This window comes from Anoplopoma fimbria, chromosome 10 (assembly GCF_027596085.1).
Source record: "Anoplopoma fimbria isolate UVic2021 breed Golden Eagle Sablefish chromosome 10, Afim_UVic_2022, whole genome shotgun sequence".
Taxonomy (NCBI): Eukaryota; Metazoa; Chordata; class Actinopteri; order Perciformes; family Anoplopomatidae; genus Anoplopoma; species Anoplopoma fimbria.
In genome coordinates this window covers 4176639-4194156 of record NC_072458.1, presented here as the reverse complement: position 1 = coordinate 4194156, position 17518 = coordinate 4176639, and the positions used below count along the sequence as shown (strand labels likewise).

Below are 17518 nucleotides of genomic sequence, written 5' to 3'. Positions count from 1 at the left end.
ACATTTACAGGTTTCTAATAAGGAATAACACATTCAATTAAATTAAAGAATGACAATACATGCATTCCTTTATCTCCGGGAGTATCTTTAGGCCTTTAAGTAACATATGCGAGAATGCTTAATTTGATAAAACTCTTGTCTTTTAATAAGTACCATGCGCTTTCGAAGTCTACAGTGTTTTTTAATTAATTAATTTAACCATGGGAACTTCCTTTATCATGCAGTACGTAAGAGGAATATTCTTAGTCTTGATTAAGCATAAGACAATATTTGTTGTCTCCTTTTCTTAAGTGTTGAAATAAGTTCTGAGATTCCCAAAACTGTTTAAACAAGGTCTTGTTCTATGTAATTATTAACTACTTCAGAAAGTTCAGAGCTGCAATTTTCTATCTTGGTACAAGGGGTGAAGCTGTGAAGTCGCTCTGCCTCCTCGAGGATACATTTATCACATATCGGCGAGATCTCTGTGTAATTTTGTCTTTGAATAATGGAGTCTGTGAATGACTTTGAACTGAATGAGATGAGAATTAATGGAACTTGAATGAATCTGCTCTGGACTTGATGCTCCTATCTACACATTAATCTGTGCTTCTAGTTCATTCTCCCATATGGTCTTCTTAGGTAGAAATTGTTAAACATCTTAAAAATAAAGCACAGCCTCAACAGGATGTGTCCATGAGGTGACACGTGTGAAAAACAGAAGCAGTTTTAAAATTAGCTGTGTGGGTGTGCATGTAGTCTCTGATTTAAAGTAACCTGAAGATGTTATTCGTAGGAAGCCCACATTTCTCTTGCAACTGAGCCAACGAAGCACTTAATGACAGTATGAAACTGTGAGAATGAAATCAATAACAAGGGAGTGCAGTGAAACACCATAACAAACACATTGCATGAGAAGGAATCAGAGATAAACAGTTCATTTTAGCAGGTTAACCCGGCCATTCCCCCATTTAATTATATTTGTAAAGGATGAACACAATCAAGGCTGAAGCGATCACTGGACTTGGACATGTGGCCTTGGTATTTTTAAAATGGAACTGGCTGCGATGCAGATATAAAGCTTGGTAACATTCAACAAGATGCCATCCACGTAAAAAGATATCTTATTACATGTGTCTGCTGTGGTGAAACCAAAGATAGATGAGACTTGATGATTCAGCTTCAGATGGGCTCTATGGTGAGTCCAAACAGACAAGTGGGTAAGAATACCCTTGTCTCCTGCCCAAGGCTGTAGCTTGGTTCTCTGTAGTACACATGTGTTTTTTGTAGAGGGCATTCTGATCATTTTTGCACAAAGAGATCTTAAAATCTGACTGTTTATACACCCGTTATCACCAGTGATGAAATGTAAGTACATTCCTTTAAGCGTCATGAAGTACTTGCATTTTACTTGTACATTTCCTTTTAATACTATATCATATATTCTGCACTTTTTGCTTGAGTGAAGTCAATCATCGGTCAATAAAAACAATGCATTTTTACAGATCAAGCCACTGATTAAAGATATATCTGCACACGTAGATGTATGCAGAGTGATTTGAGGTCTAATATATGTTCACGAGAGCGTTCGGGATTCAACTATGGAAAGGCAGGTTAAAAATAACCAATCCCATTCCAATCATTTTATGCAACACACCTGTGCACATTGTGGTGGTAGAAGCTCCACCTCCAGGGAACAGCAGCCTTTAGGTAAAGAATACAAATGAAAGCTACACTTACACAACACAGAAAGACACCGGACACCGTGAATATAGAAGAAATATAGATCAAACCACCAAACAGTATTTCAAGCAGTTAGAATTTACCCGTTTTGAGCTATGATGTTTTTTTACTTAACTGTACAATCCATAGGCCATATATATATATATACAGTATGTTCAAATTGATGCACTTTATATTTTACATAATAACAAGAGCCAACAGATACCGCCTATATTTTCCAGTGTTTTTGACTCTCTTGTTGTCAATTGAATGACTGGGTAGTAGACTACCTGTCATTTATAAGTACACTACTGAAATTAAAGTGACATTTACAGTCTCTTGAAAAAAGAATACAAATAATATCAAATTAAAATCTAAATGCGGTTCTTGATCCCAAGGATTAATGTTAGGTTTCTAGGTAACAGATGAGAGGTTGCCAAATCTGATCAAACTGAACAAGGATATCCTTTAATATGCTTTCAGTATATACATTCATCAGGGCTTCATTTGACCATGGGAACTTCCTGTTTCTTCCAGTACATAAATGCGTTGGTGGAGGACAGATCCTTTGAAGTAGAATTAACAATAACACAATTGATTTCTACATTATAGGTCAAAAATGGTGCATTGCAAATATCACTTAGGGAAAAGTATGTAATTATTATTATCAAAATGCACTTTAAGTATCAAGCAAAGGTAAATAATAGTACTCACAATGCACTAAATGGGTTTTGTGATTGCCAATTTGATGCAGTTGGAATTTAAACTACCACATAAAGCTTACTGTTGGGCAGGATTTGTATGTAAAATCATAATGTGTTAAGTAGCCATGTGTAATGGAGGGGATATCTGTCTGAATGCTTGAATGTAACATGCAGTACAAACACTCTGCTGAAGCACACACACAGTTGTGCTTACTGTAGGTATCCTAGTAACAATGTGCTCAACGCTTCAGCACCGTGTTTCTCGACACTGCGGTTAGTAAAGGAAACTTAATGGAGTTAAAGTGAAACGGAAGACAAAGAGAGAGACAGACAGCACGGAGAGAGAGAGACAGGGACGGAGAGAGAGAGACAGGGACGGAGAGAGAGAGACAGAGAGAGAGAGACAGGGAGAGAGAGAGACAGAGAGAGAGAGACAGGAGAGAGAGAGAGAGACAGAGAGAGAGACAGGGGAGAGAGAGAGAGACAGAGAGAGAGAGACAGGGACGGAGAGAGAGACAGGAGAGAGGAGAGGGAGAGAGAGAGAGACAGAGGAGAGAGAGAGAGACAGAGAGAGAGAGAGAGAGAGGAGAGAGAGAGACAGAGAGAGAGAGACAGAGAGAGAGACAGAGAGAGAGAGAGAGAGAGACAGGGGAGAGAGAGAGAGAGAGAGAGAGAGAGAGAGAGAGAGAGAGAGAGAGAGAGACAGAGAGAGAGAGGGAGAGAGAGAGAGAGAGAGAGAGAGAGAGACAGGGAGAGAGAGAGACAGGGAGAGAGAGAGAGACAGAGAGAGAGAGACAGGGAGAGAGAGAGAGAGAGAGAGACAGGGAGAGAGAGAGAGACAGAGAGAGAGAGAGAGAGAGAGAGAGAGAGGAGAGAGAGAGAGAGACAGAGAGAGAGAGACAGGGAGAGAGAGAGAGACAGAGAGAGAGAGACAGGGAGAGAGAGGGAGAGACAGAGAGAGAGAGACAGAGAGAGAGACAGAGAGAGAGAGACAGGAGAGAGAGACAGACAGAGAGAGAGAGAGACAGAGAGAGAGAGGGAGGGAGAGAGAGAGAGACAGAGAGAGAGAGACAGGGAGAGAGAGAGAGAGAGACAGAGAGAGAGAGACAGGGACGGAGATAGAGATGAGTGGGCCGGTGGAGGGCTGGCTCTCCTGCATTCTTCGCATGTGTGTGTGTGTGTGTGTGTGTGTGTGTGTGTGTGTGTGTGTGTGTGTGTGTGTGTGTGTGGGCCCCTCCCCCTCCCCCTCCCCTCTCTCCCCCTCCCCCTCTCTCAGACAGAGACAGGCAAAAGGCGGAGGAGGAGCAAACGGGACCTCACAGTCCACAGACACCGGGAGCTCAGCAGTCAGTCAGTCAGTCAGTCGGTCGGTCGGTCGGTCGGTCGCTAGGCTACACCGGCAGAAGCCCGCGCAGAGCGAGGAAGACACCTAACGGTAAGATAACGGCCGTTACCGCCGCGAACACGTCTCCGCGACTAACGGTTACTCCGACCGGTGACGTCATCGGGCATCAGCGCGTCACCTTCTCGTTCTCCTGACCAGCTGCCTCTATAAGACAAATACAAATACATGTTTATTTATACTTGCTTCTGTGTGAGGGTACGCTGGGAGCTTTAAAGTTGCCATTAGAAGTCCTTCTTCTGTGTAGTGGCTGTAACTTCAGCGCGCCACATGCCCGCTGACAGCCCGGTACAGCCCGGTACAGCCCGGTATAGCCCGGTACAGCCCGGTACAGCCCGGTACAGCCCGCTGAAGCCCGGGCAGAGCAGGAGGTCCACTCCCTGCCCCGGGTGTAAAAATAGCCCGGTGTGTCAGCTTAGCCTCAAGGTAATGCGACACACACACACACACATATATATATATACACACATATATATACACACACACCACTTTTCGGACAGTTGCTCGGTTGTCGTGTTGTCCCGTTTTATGGGTCGACAGGATGTCACGGGAGTGTGCATGAAGACGACACCTGTTCGTGTCAGTCTGTCAGCCTCTCCTCCGTGGACCTGCACAGCCAGGGAGACGAGCTGGAGAGGGACGAGGCCCTTTAACACCAACACAACACTGTGCTGTGTGTACATGTGTGTGCATGTGTGTACATGTGTGTGCATGTGTGTGTGTTGTGTTTTTGTTTTCTCCACCTTGAGGTTTGAGTTCAGCTGCAGAGAGACACACAGCTGTCGCACCCACAAGTCACTTTGGTAATAAAGCTGCGGTGGCTGTCCAGGTGCTGATGACTCAAAAGACGATGTAACCTACTTTCCATGTGTAGCCTACTTTCTGTTCTGCAGCTTGTTTAATTTGACTTAAATATACAGCAGCAGCAAGGAGATGACATTAAACCTGGAGAAAATAATTCAGCTGCAAATGTGAAAAATTGCAGGTACAAAAGATGCACACAAAAAAATATACATACACATATATAAATGTGCATTTATTTGTATTTAAAATTGTAAGTGAAAACTCAAAATACCTTATATATTGTAAGAGGGAAAAGGAAAGCAGCCAAATTACAGACTCCAGGGCAAAGCCTGTACAGATTATGGATAAACAAACCGCTGAATGCTTTGAGTTTGCCTCTAAATTCTCAATTATTGTTTTAAGCCGGAGAGACCTGCTCTCTCGTTCGTACTCCCTCGCTGAATCCTTTCCTAATGAGCTCCGAGCTGAGGGAGGAAAACATGAAATTCCCTTTTAAATTCAGCTGCAACCTTAGAGACAAAACACAATCAGCTCCGTGACCATAGTCTGTGAAGATTTCTATTTTTTCTGTATGGTTTCCAAGAAATGGAAGGGTGGAAACAAAAAAAAAGAGAGCAGAGCAGAATGTCCTTTGAGATGAAATAATTTACATTTAAATGTCTCCTACTGATGGCAGGATAATAAAGCATACAGGGTACAATGGTAGACTTCACAGTTAAATGGTGCAAGTGCTACTGATAATTATAGTCCTTGTATTCCAAGATAGATTTTTTCCGTGGTGTTAATTACAAACATGATAAAATGGGCTTAAGCACTAAATGTAACTTGGTTGAGCTGACAATGGCCATCTAAAGTAGCTTTTGGATATTTTCCCACCGGCCTGCCTGTGTGTCAGTGTAGATGAGCCAGGCAGCTTTTGGCTGGAGAAGAAAGGTGTCCTGGTGAGTAGGTGGCTCTGAGGCTGGAGGCTTCGGGTAGAGCAGCAGATGGATGATGATGTAGCGGGTACTGGCGCTCCCTGCCTCCCGCCGCCATCCGTCACGCGCTAATGATCGTGTCACACCTTCTCCCCGGGCGGCCGGCCGCTTCTGCAGCGCTCAGCTCAAAAACTGGTTGCTCCACTCAAATCCCCTCTTCACGGCCGTCGGCTGAAAAGCCCGGAGACAGACTGTGCTGCAAGCCTCTCTATCACTAATTCTTCACTTCCCCCCTTTCTCCATCGTTTCTTCGTTCACCCCTCTTCACCTCTTAAGTCCCTGCAGACTGTTTCCTCGTTTCTCTTCATACTCTGCCTCCCTTGCCTCCCATTCATCTTGTTTTCTCTGTAGTGCATCTGCTCCACATCATTCTTTTCCCTCTCTGTCCTGCTTATGCCATATCCCTGTTTTGAGGTATTGCTCTCAATTCACAGCTCTAGTACAGTTCAACACCAGCGTGCTTTATCTTATTTTATACACCATTGTTCTTTGAGTGTTATGATTAAAGGAGATGTGCTGTGTTTTCCTTGCCCCTCCCTTCTGTGAGGTCTAAGGTCAGGGTCAGTTATAGTGCAGCACACATGGAGATGGTGTGTTTGGCTAAAGGACAGCTCAGCAAGAACTCTGCAACAGAACATTTGAGAGTCAGTTATTATGTCCTATGGACTGTTAAGGCGTCTTCCTTGGCAGTATCCAGAAGCCCACCAAGCTAAGACAGATTCAGACCGGCTGCACGGTCTGGCACAAAGAAAAAAGCATATCACCATTTCCCACAGCCCAAGGCGACATCTTAAAAAAGGTTGTTTTGTCCGAACAACATTCCAAATGCAAAGATATTCGGTTTTCTATTATATAAGACAATGGCATTTTTATTTGAATTTTGACTGAAAAATATTTTTTCCTGTTGATCAATTAATCGATCAGTTGGTAAACGTCCAAATAAACGAGGAGTTGTCACATCACGCGGCTGTGGCACATGAGGTAGAGCGCTTGTCCCGTAACCACAAGGTTGGTGGTTCAAACCCCTCTACCGGCAACATGCCGAGGTGTCCTTGAGCGAGACACCTAACCCCAAGTTGCTCCCCGGGCGCTTCATTGCAGCCCACTGCTCCTCCGGGATGGGTTAAATGCAGAGAAATAATTTCCCCATTGTGGGACTAATAAAGGATTGATTATTATTATTAATTTCTCTGGAAAACATCAATCAATATATCAATACAAACATTGAAACTTAAGTTGCTGTTACGTTATCGCACTTACAGTATATTTTAATACAACTATACAGTTTTTGTAATAATTGTAAAGTATCACATATCAATTTGATGATATTCCCTTTATGAAATTTTAAACAGATTTCAGGTGCCTCCCTACCATACTAAGAATATTTTTGCCAGGTGGAATCACTGCTGTCATGTATTGTGATTCATTGAAGCAGTTGGGATGTAAACACCACATTGGTTGCAAATGGACTGACAGAAGTCTTTTTTTTAAAAGCGCTATTATCTCCAGTCGGGTGTTAAATAACCATGTTATGGGACTCGGCATCCTCTGAGCTCGTTATTCCGTCCCAGGTGTTACAGGAATAAGTGTCCCCTTGAGCTCTGAGTTACAGCGGTATGTATTCCCACTGAACGCAGTTGGCCCTTTGGAAACGATGGTGGAATGCCACTTCCTCTTGTGTGTGTGTGTGTCTCTATCTCTTTGGTCTCGGCAATATTCTCACCACTGGGATCAGAGACTCAGCTTGGCATTCTGGGAATATCAGTGCTGGCGGATCGGATGATGCTCTCCACAGCTGCTGTTTCTAAGAAAAGCTTGAGGACACACTCATGGACACACACCAGACATGTGTCCACATGAGCTACACCTACATGTAAATACACAAGCAAATACCACATCCAAGAACAGGACTGTATGTTACCGGCACACACTTACAGTAATACGTTTTTAAGCAGCAATTAACTGTAAAGCCAGGAAAGTATTTGGGAAGCCTAGACAGAGGTTAACACACACATACACAGACACACAAGCTTAGCTACTTGATGTACTTTCCAGCAGCTATGCTTTTATTCTCAGGCAACTGTTTGATACGGGGGTGTGTGTTTGTGTGAAACAGAGTAGTGGTGTTTTTGTTGTACAATGACCGCTCACACTGTGTTTTCTCCTGTGTTTTTTCGATCTCTTCAGGCTATTTTGCCATTGACTAGTAAAGAGCCGGCAGAGAGAGGAACAGTAGAGAAGGCGAGCACGGGCGGAGAGGATAATTGCATTTCTGGCTGCCCTGTGGGAACATGGGATATATGACCTCATCATTCACCTGCGAGGCTCTCTAGTAAACAACTCCAAATAGGTAGGAACAGCGTACACACACACAAAAACACACTCATGCAAATGCAGGCGAAGGTATCTTTAAAACGCAGTTTAATATACAAATGTAGAGGTCATGTGTGTCGACACAGACAGCATCATGAGCTCATATTTTGCATTGTTTAGAAGGATGACTGAAGTGGCTGTAGAGAGTACCGATGTCCTCCTGAAACCCTGTGATGTGACATCATGTGATGTCATCAGCTGCTCCTCCCCTCCGCCATGTCTGTCCCCCAATCCCCCCAATCAGAGGGAGGACGAGGAGTGTTACCATGACTGTAAAAAGCTGGAGCAGCAGGTGAGCGACAAAATAAAGTGTACACCGTTAATGATTTACCACAATATACTCCCCCTCCCCAACATCTAATCCTCACGTGCACACTTTATGACAAATTGTGTTCTCACTCGCAGAAAAACTGTAACCAGGTGCAACCAAAGAAAAAAGTTAAGGTAAGCTAAAATAATTCTGCCTCTCATTATTCATTCTTACTGAGACATCTTGCATTATACTCTGTGAATTTGTAAAATTGCTTGCTTGTGTTTGCATTTCAGGCCAAAGGAAAGTTAGTGCGGAGTACGGCCATCTGCGAGGATTCCCCGCCTTTTGAAGAAACCCAGGTAACACCAACAGACACACACACACACACACACACACACACACACACACACACACACACACACACACACACACACACACACACACGCAGCTCCTCCTCCTCCTCCCAACCCCCCCAGCTACTGCCAGCCCTCACCTCCGGTACGGATACACACGCACGTCATTATTATATTTGATTAGGTTCATGAAACAATTATTTTATGGTCATGTAAGATGGTGGTAGAATAGATAACCGCACGCTTAAATCTATGCAGAGAACACTTTATGGTCATGTAAGATGCATTAAATATTGTGTTAAGAAAACAATATGTATTTTTATATTCTTCCCTCTAAGACATCTCCGGACACAAACAACGCATCTTGCTGCCATGACGACGAGATAACTTCCTGTAAGGAGCACGAACAGGAAAACAGCACAGAGCCAAAGAAAAATTCACTGTCCAAAGGTGTGTGTGTGCGTGTGTGTTTGATATCTCATAAAAGAGAGACGAGAGAGAGCAAATAAAATGTAATAAAATAAAATGGGATTCAGTGCTTCTATTTAGATGTTGTTCTCTTGGGTGTTTAATATTGCAGTGGTTTTTTTTTATTGTCTCCTAATACATCCTGCTTGCCTGTGTCACTCTCAGAGTCCAGCGCGGAGTACACCGACTCCACCGGCATAGACCTGCACCAGTTTATCATCGACACCCTCAACAGCAACCCAAGAGACCGCATGATGCTGCTTAAACTGGAGCAGGACATGATCGACTTCATCACCAGCAATAGGTGTGTGCGTGTGTGTGCGTGTGTGCGTGCGTGCGTGTGCGTGTGTGTGTGTGTGTGTGTGTGTGTGTGTGTGTGCGTGTGTGTGGGTGCGAAGGAGGGTACATAACCTTGGGTCCTCATTGAGCTATCTACCCGGTTAAACGGGCTGAAATGAAACTTGTACGCCTGCTAAATCCTATTAAAGACTGAAAATGGTTTTATGCTAATTCAAAATATGTTTCCAGCTCATATATTATAATTCTGTCCATACAGCTTATTTTGTGTACTGATCAATATATTGAGCGAGTTATGTTAGTGTGGGTGTGCTTGAGCCCCTGGGAATTAGATTGGACTTGAGCCAAAAAATGCAACCAGTCTCAATCTACCTCCTTCTATTGCCTTCTGTGCCATCTATGTCCTTCTCCATCTCTTCCTCCTCCCACTTTCATTGGTCGCTCCCTCGTTCTTTATTTGCTTTCTTCACCATTTCACATTTCACATTTTTTATTATCCTGCCTGTCTTCCCACATCTCAGCCCCTTTAGGAAGTTCCCTCACATGTCGTCCTACCATCGTATGCTGGTCCATCGGGTAGCGGCCTACTTTGGCATGGAGCACAATGTGGACCAGACAGGCAAGTCTGTCATCATCAACAGGACCAGCAGCACCCGCATGTAAGCCTGCAAAATGCCTCTACGCATGTAGATCCTTGTGTTTTAAGCATTTATTGTGAAGTAACGGCGGCTGTGTGTTTGTGCTCGTTTGTTTTAAAGACCGGAGCAGCGTTTTCTGGACGAGGTGCATAAGGACAAGACGGAAGAGATCCACCGGTGGAAAATTATTCTGAAGAGAGACAACAGCTCAGATGACCAGGTCTGTCCGTCCTCCTCTATAGCTGCCTGTCTCTGTGGAATTTCCTCTATAATTGACATTGATCGTATCCTATCAGCGTTTTGACCCTGTTCTCGCTTCTCTCCCTACAGACCCGACTTCACCCTTTACGGGAGAAGCAAAGCAAGTCAATGGAGGAGAGAGAGGAGGAGTACCAACGAGCACGAGACAGAATCTTCAACCAAGAGGTGAGACAGGGAGAGAGAGAAAGACAGACAGGCAGATATGACATAGAGATGTATAGGAGACTCACTAATTTCTCCGCTGTACTTTCACAGCCGGTCTGCACCCAGGAGAGTGCCCATGCAGAAACCAGGTAACCTTGCCTGCAGTACATTCTCTCCAAGTGCCATTTCAGCTTTTTATATTTAGATGAGGACATTAATATATGTCTGTGTGTGTGTGTGTGTGTGTTCTGTGTGCAGGGCTGTGGAGGAGTACAATCCATATGCCGAGACCCAGAGGAGAAGGCAGCTCTTCAGGTGAGGCTCCGTCTGCACAGATGCGTAGTCATTTATCATCTTAATCTGGTCAGCCTGGCAGCAACAGAGCTTCTCAGAATCTGCAGTGAAAACAAAATGAAGACCTAGATTTTCTTTTTGTGTCAGGGTTTAAAAGTCTTGGTGATGATCACTGAAGGGAAGTTTTTTTTAGATAATTTATGTCAGTGAATGCCTTCATGGCCTTCATGATGAGTGGCATATCAGCGGGTGGGGAAGCCACTTTTGTCCCCCATTCACATAAACGGTATGCAGTAATTAGGTTGTAGGATAATTCTGGATGTTCTTCACAGGGGGAGCCGTGACAGCTCAGGCTCCAGCTGGACAGGCAGCAGCAGGCAAAGTAGCACTGAGACAGATTGTCACTATAGCAACGACCCCCGACCTTGGAGCAGCACGGACTCTGATTCCTCCTACCAGTGGACGAGTTCTGCCCTGAAACCCCGCCAAGCTGCCACCCACAGCTGGGACGCACGTGGTTCAGGTGCGTCTTTTTTTTTTTTTTCCTTTAAACTTGAGTCAGAATAACATTTAGAAACCTTTTAACACTTCTCTGTTGCACCTTAAAGGTGTATATTCAGTCGATCCACGGAGAGACACTTCACTCCTCTCTACCTGTGTTCAAGCAAACTTATTAGCAGATTTCATCAGCACATCACACTTGGGAAAAACGCTGTTTATAAATGAAGCCTGTTCTTTATTCAGCATCATCTAATTAACAAAAAGCAGTGGAAGTTCTTCTGGTGTGAAAATCTCAATCCACGAACCTTCACACCATAGCTGTAAATTTTCACACAACACCTCCAGTCTTTGCATATTCAGGAAGAAAAAATACATAATTGCTGAGGGGCTGTAAACAGTATGTTTGAAGTTTATGTCGTACACATTAAAAAGTAAAGTTGTATATTCAAATGCATCTGCCTTGGTTCTCGCATCCCTTTAAAACTATATGATAACAATTAATAAGAGACAACAAAAATAATAAGAAATTCTACAATGATAAATAAATGCTTATAGCAATATTTTAAAGTGCTTGCTTTTCAGTAGTCTTTGAGGCGGCTGGTCCGATCTCTGATGCTCTGTAGACGTTTCCTAAGGGAAGGAATGAGAGCAGACCATGTGCCGGGCGGCTGGTTTGCTCCATCATAATGAGGGTCTTTCTTTTGCAGCGGGAGATGTAAATGTCCTAAATCGGTGGCAGTAATGTTCCTATGATTTATTTACTGTCCTCTTCAGTCAGTTTTTAGCACATGCAGGGTTGGAGTGTTTAGTTTATTTTCAGATTAAGATGTTGAAAGGTGAATTTGTTTTGTGCCGTGATAATAAACATTTTCCCATACTCTTCCTCTTCACTTTCACATTTTCACTTCTTTTGTACTTTTCTCTTTCTCTTTTAGGCTCCATCTCTCTTTTCAGACTGCCGCCCACTTGTCCCCTCCCCTCCTCTCCTCCCATCATAGATGAGCCGCCTCCTAACTCTACCTACATCATGGAGAACGGGATCCCGCCTGGAAGCATACTAGTGAACCCACATACTGGTACATAACACACACACACACCTGCCACGAGGATTACATACACAACACATACACGTTTATCACACTCAACCTTTTGACCTCATAGGGCAGCCTTTCCTGAACCCTGATGGGACCCCTGCTGTGTACAACCCTCCGGACTGTCAGCAGCAAATCAGGAGCCAGACCCAGCTGCAAGCATCTCCCCCTCAGCACCAACAGCAGCAGGTAACACACACACACACACACACACACACACACACACACACACACACACACACACACACACACACACACACACACACACACACACACACACACACACACACACACACACACTCAGCAGGAAGTGACATGCAAGATATAATCAGACTGACATGCATACGTTTGTGTCTTTATCTCTGTCCCCATATGTGTGTCCCTCTCAGGTGGTTCAGTACTCGTCTGTCTCTTACACAGCTCCACAGATGTTGCCTGTCACTCCCTCACAGCCATACACCACAGTATGTATCGCTGTACAGTCTGACAACGGCTGCACATATGTGCGTTGACAGTATGCGTGTATGTTTATGGTCGTCCGTGTACATGTTGACCTCCTTTCCTCTTGACCGACAGATTGAAGATCTCTCCGCGCAGTTTGCTCATGTGAGCTGTCAGTCCACCGGTGAAGCCCCGCACATCTACCCTCCCAGTCAGGGTTACATCTATGCAGCTCCTCCCCCACCTCCTCCTCCTCCCAACCCCCCCAGCTACTGCCAGCCCTCACCTCCGGTACGGATACACACGCACGTCATTATTATATTTGATTAGGTTCATGAAACAATTATTTTATGGTCATGTAAGATGGTGGTAGAATAGATAACCGCACGCTTAAATCTATGCAGAGAACACTTTATGGTCATGTAAGATGCATTAAATATTGTGTTAAGAAAACAATATGTATTAATTCTACATTGAGTAGCTTAGATTCTGGTTATAAAGTACTTAAAAAGTAACTTTCAGATTTATTTTGACCTTTTAAAGAAAGATTTTAAGGTAAATAACAGTAGACTAAAGCTAGTATTTTTCATATTATTTCCCTGTAGTTGCCTGTGTATTACTACAGCCAGTACCCTACCTCAGCTCAGCACCCATGCAGGCCTGTCTCACCCAGCCAGCACAGCCAAGCAGCACAACCAACAGGTACCTCCCACCTGTGTGTGTGTGTGTGTGTGTGTGTGTGTGTGTGTGTGTGTGTGTGTGTGTGTGTGTGTGTGTGTGTGTGTGTGTGTGTGTGTGTGTGTGTGTGTGTGGTGGACGGATGCAGGCCGCGGCAGTAGAGAGGGGGCCGTTACACTGTCAGAGATGTAGTCTGAGGGTCTCACAGTGAACCGGTCTCTTTTCCTGCTGCTTCTATTCAACGTCATGACAAAGACCGGGACGGGGGGGACGGACATGTTTTAAAGCCGTTATGTTTTAAAATTTAAAGCGTGTTAATGAGTGAATGTATTTGAACCAGCTACAAACAATCTGTTGACATCTTCCCGGCATCAGTCGCCGTTAACAAAATAAATCAATTGAATTATACTACATTCAAAGCGTCATTTACTGCATGAATAATTTGTGATGCCCAAATTGTTTTTTTGTTGCTGTTATTATTTATTGTTGCCAATAAAGATTCAAGTGGAAATACTGAACTGATCCATTAAAATGTTCCCAAACCAAATCCGCCACTACTATTGTATGGATTACATAGGATTCTTATGTGGATGTTTAAGATTCATAAAAACTGAAAAGTAAATTATCACACAACCAGAAAATAATGAATCTTTTTTTTTTTAATGGTTTGTTGATGTTGTATCCATTTTTTTCTCACAAATCTTCTACTTTGTTCTAAAATAGTAAGAACTCTCCTGTGTCTTATTTCTTATATTAAACTTTTATTAAACAAATTGCAGTGATGAAATATATTGTTAATAATCTCTGGTATAACGGTGTGGTTGTGTGTTTGTAGCAGGTTACGCTGTGGGGATGCAGCAGTCCTCCCACCCCCAGGCTCAGGCTGTTCTGGGTACCTACCCACCAATGGCCTCTCATCAGCGTAGCATAGTTCAGGTAAACACAGAGCACCCAAAGGTCTCGTTCTGCGTCAGCCTCCAATAACTCAGCCCCCAAAAGAAGCGTTTAGCAGTTCTCAAAGTGCTTACGGTAGCAGATTCTTCACTCCAACTTTACTTTCTTCTTTTTTTTTTCTGCAGGGAGGTGTTCCGTTGTCCTATCCCCAAAGTAAAGTTGTGACTGGGATGGGTGGCGAGGTGGGTTACTGCTGCGTGGTGCCCCCACCCTCCTCCCACCACGGCAGCTGCCATCCTCCCAGCTGCACCAACCTCAGTGCCCGGGCCTGGAGCGCACAGTACTGATGAAGCCTCGACGGGTGGAGTGATGAGATTTCAGTTCCTGCGTGAACTCACGGGCATACATACACACACACACACACACACACACACACACATTCTTATTACAAAACACCTTTTTTCACACTCCCTCATCTACACCCGCCTTCCTCCTGATGATGCCCACAGGGTACGCCGTTCACACTCATGACGAGCATGTGCACACAAACACGCACACACACACACACACAAAACATACAGAAATGTACCACTGTACCAAAGCTTAATAGTATTTATCAGAGCTGCTGTATTGAATGCATAATTTATATACACAAATGGAGTTTTATATTGATATTAAATTATATATTGTGTTCCGAGGAAATGCACTGTGTGAATAGAATAAAGTACTGTGGCTGGATTGACGATGTCACATTTCTATATCATCCTGGCTGTTTGTTTCCTATAATGTCGATGATGCACACGGCGCGGCGAGATACATACACCAGGAAATAAAGTGCATTATATGAGGACTTGCTTTCTGTTCACAACACTATCACATGATAATCAAAATGATGTTTTATTTCGCTGTGGGAAAGCAGAGATATGGGTTGTTAACCTACCACTGAGTTCATAAATGAATGTCATTAAATGCCTTAATGTCTGAACGACTAACAAGCAAATGAAATATTTTGCATTAACGTGGCTGATCATTAAGGCCATTTAGTATTAGGGAAGCTTGATGTTATTAGGAGACTAAGATGCTCTCACGGTGGGAGTTTTTATGCACTCAAACAATCTAATCAAACCACTGATGGATTCTCAATGAGACTTTAGCACCCCCCTCTGCTCAAAAACTCTCAGTACACCGTCTTCACAACACAGTGCAGGAAATTTCACCACTTGTGCATTTGCTCATCAGTAGGTACAGCTGGAGGGCTGCATCTAACAATTGTTTTCAATTCCATCTTAATCTGCTGAATATTTCACAATTAACTGGTTAACCGTTAGCTAGCAATCACTCGCTAATTTTTATATTTGAGAAGCTGAAACTGGTAACAATGTGGGCATTTTTGCAATAAAAATGGCCTAAACAATTAACTGATTATTAAAATGTATGCCATTTGATTTCATGTTGATTGACTCAATCATTTCAACTCTTATTTCTACCCGTGGTATTAAATCATGTTAATTTCAAGGGCCTTTTCACAGCAGACATTTTAAGTTGTCGCAGCAGGAGAAGCACAGGTGTTACTGATAACATTAACGATGTCTCTGCTCTATTTAGGCGTCCCAGATAACCGTGACAGTGTGACAGAGAGCCAGCATGCACAATACCAAGACCCCGAAACGGAAGCAGTTAAATGACATTCAGCCATTGTTCATTTTATTATTTACACCTGTGCTTTTTTTCCTTGTGACTCTGAAAACAAATTACAGATACACAGATTCATGTCCAATTAAATGTATCTTTACAAACAGAACCATTGCATTATATAAAACGCTCAGTCTTTTAAGTCTTCGAGCAAACAGCCTTTTACACCACTGCGAAACACCAGCTCACACTTTCATGCAAGCAATAACGGATAAGCCAATGTGTGTTATTGTTGAGATGTTGTGTAATTCATTTTGCACTGAGTGATTCATATTCTTCCCAGCAAATTCAATGAAACATATCCATCATCCGCACGAGGCTTTAAAATTAAATTTAGATTTCATAACTGCGGCATTGAATGCAATATTCATACAGACCGTTTGTTTCAGAAAACAAAGCCAGCTCTATTTTTGTCCTGTCTATACACACACACACGCACGCGCACGCGCACACACAAAGAAGAAGAAGCAGCAGAGCAGGTTTCATGATCTTTAATAAAAGGCACATGTACAGCCATAGTGAGATGAGTGAGTCCACTGGCATAGAGACGAAGCATTAAAACACAGAAATACAGGAAGTAGAGGTCAGGAGGAGAGAGATCTATCTGCTTTACAGTAGGATCTACTTAAGTAACATCTTCTCGTTCTCGTTCAAGTAAGTCTAACACTAATATGTCACCGTGGTGAGGTAAAAAAAAAAAAAAAAAATGAACCCACCCCCCACACACACACACACACACACACTAACACACACACGCCATCCGTCACCACCCAAAGTCTGATATCCAGAGAAGTCTTCTCCAGAGGGCCGTTGAGCTCGGCGCAGACGAAGAAGTCCAGATGGCCCCTAGACTCTCACTTTGGGTTGTTGACTCGTCCTCATGGGCCCTTGTTGCCTCCAGGTCTATTCATCAAGTGCAGAGCACACACCACTGATGGCATCTTTATTATATTTTGCACATAAATCCAACCAGTGCTCTTAGACTGGGATACAGCCTGGCCAGTTAGTTTGTGGTAATTTAAAGAAAACTACCCCAAAAACTAATTAGAAACACTGGTTTAAAGCTAGAATTTTTTTACTGATACTTTGAGCATTTTGATCAAATTCATATTTTTAAAAAGTCTGCAGACTTTCTCCCATGATTGTGGGAAATCACATATTCATTGATATTACTACTGTAGCCTGGAGCAGGCAAACAAACACTGAATATTTGGGCCGATACTGATAAACAGGTTTATTATTTTAACATATATCATAAAAAATCATTCTTATTATTATTTATTTTTTAAGGATTGTACCAAGATACTTAATCAGCGGGACATTTTTTTTCAGTTGAAATGTAAAACGTTTCGGTGCTCTCTGGTGGCAAACTGCATTTGTGACAGTTTCTAAATGATCTCAAACAAAGTTTTGCATCTGTGTACTGAAATATATTGTTACTTATCGGCCGACATATACGCTGATACTGATATAGAGGCAATAAGTCAACAATGGTTAATTTATAAATCTAGCTTTAATGACTACTTTGAAGTTAAAATGTCTTTGTTAAAAC

General features: G+C 43.1%; 2 protein-coding genes across 4 annotated transcripts in view; one reads left to right on the top strand and one right to left on the bottom strand.

Moving 5' to 3' along the window:
- Positions 1 to 3741: 3741 nt before the first annotated feature.
- arpp21 (cAMP-regulated phosphoprotein, 21) lies at positions 3742 to 15883 on the top strand. The gene is made up of 20 exons (XM_054605864.1): positions 3742 to 3840; positions 7776 to 7938; positions 8082 to 8253; positions 8367 to 8405; positions 8508 to 8573; positions 8906 to 9017; positions 9201 to 9339; positions 9854 to 9991; positions 10091 to 10190; positions 10301 to 10396; positions 10487 to 10524; positions 10634 to 10690; positions 11002 to 11192; positions 12106 to 12246; positions 12332 to 12450; positions 12651 to 12725; positions 12838 to 12993; positions 13308 to 13404; positions 14216 to 14316; positions 14460 to 15883. Exons 3-20 carry the CDS (start codon positions 8086 to 8088, stop codon positions 14619 to 14621), a joined length of 1995 nt encoding a protein of 664 aa, XP_054461839.1. The 5' UTR covers positions 3742 to 3840; positions 7776 to 7938; positions 8082 to 8085; the 3' UTR covers positions 14622 to 15883.
- Positions 15884 to 16442: 559 nt separating this feature from the next.
- Positions 16443 to 17518, bottom strand: part of zftraf1 (zinc finger TRAF-type containing 1) — an 8207-nt gene continuing 7131 nt past the window's right edge. For all 3 annotated transcript variants that reach the window (XM_054605867.1, XM_054605865.1, XM_054605866.1), the window contains one exon: positions 16443 to 17518. This exon is cut by the window's right edge and continues 1777 nt beyond it. The gene's annotated coding sequence lies outside the window, so the exon portion shown is untranslated.

Coding starts and splice junctions, on each gene's coding strand:
- arpp21 (XM_054605864.1), top strand. CDS start 8,086: ATGACTGAAGTGGCTGTAGAGAGTACCGATGTCCTCCTGAAACCCTGT. Junction 9,992..10,090: donor AGGACCAGCAGCACCCGCAT/GTAAGCCTGCAA, acceptor TTTGTTTTAAAG/ACCGGAGCAGCGTTTTCTGG. Junction 12,451..12,650: donor CTCAGCACCAACAGCAGCAG/GTAACACACACA, acceptor TGTCCCTCTCAG/GTGGTTCAGTACTCGTCTGT.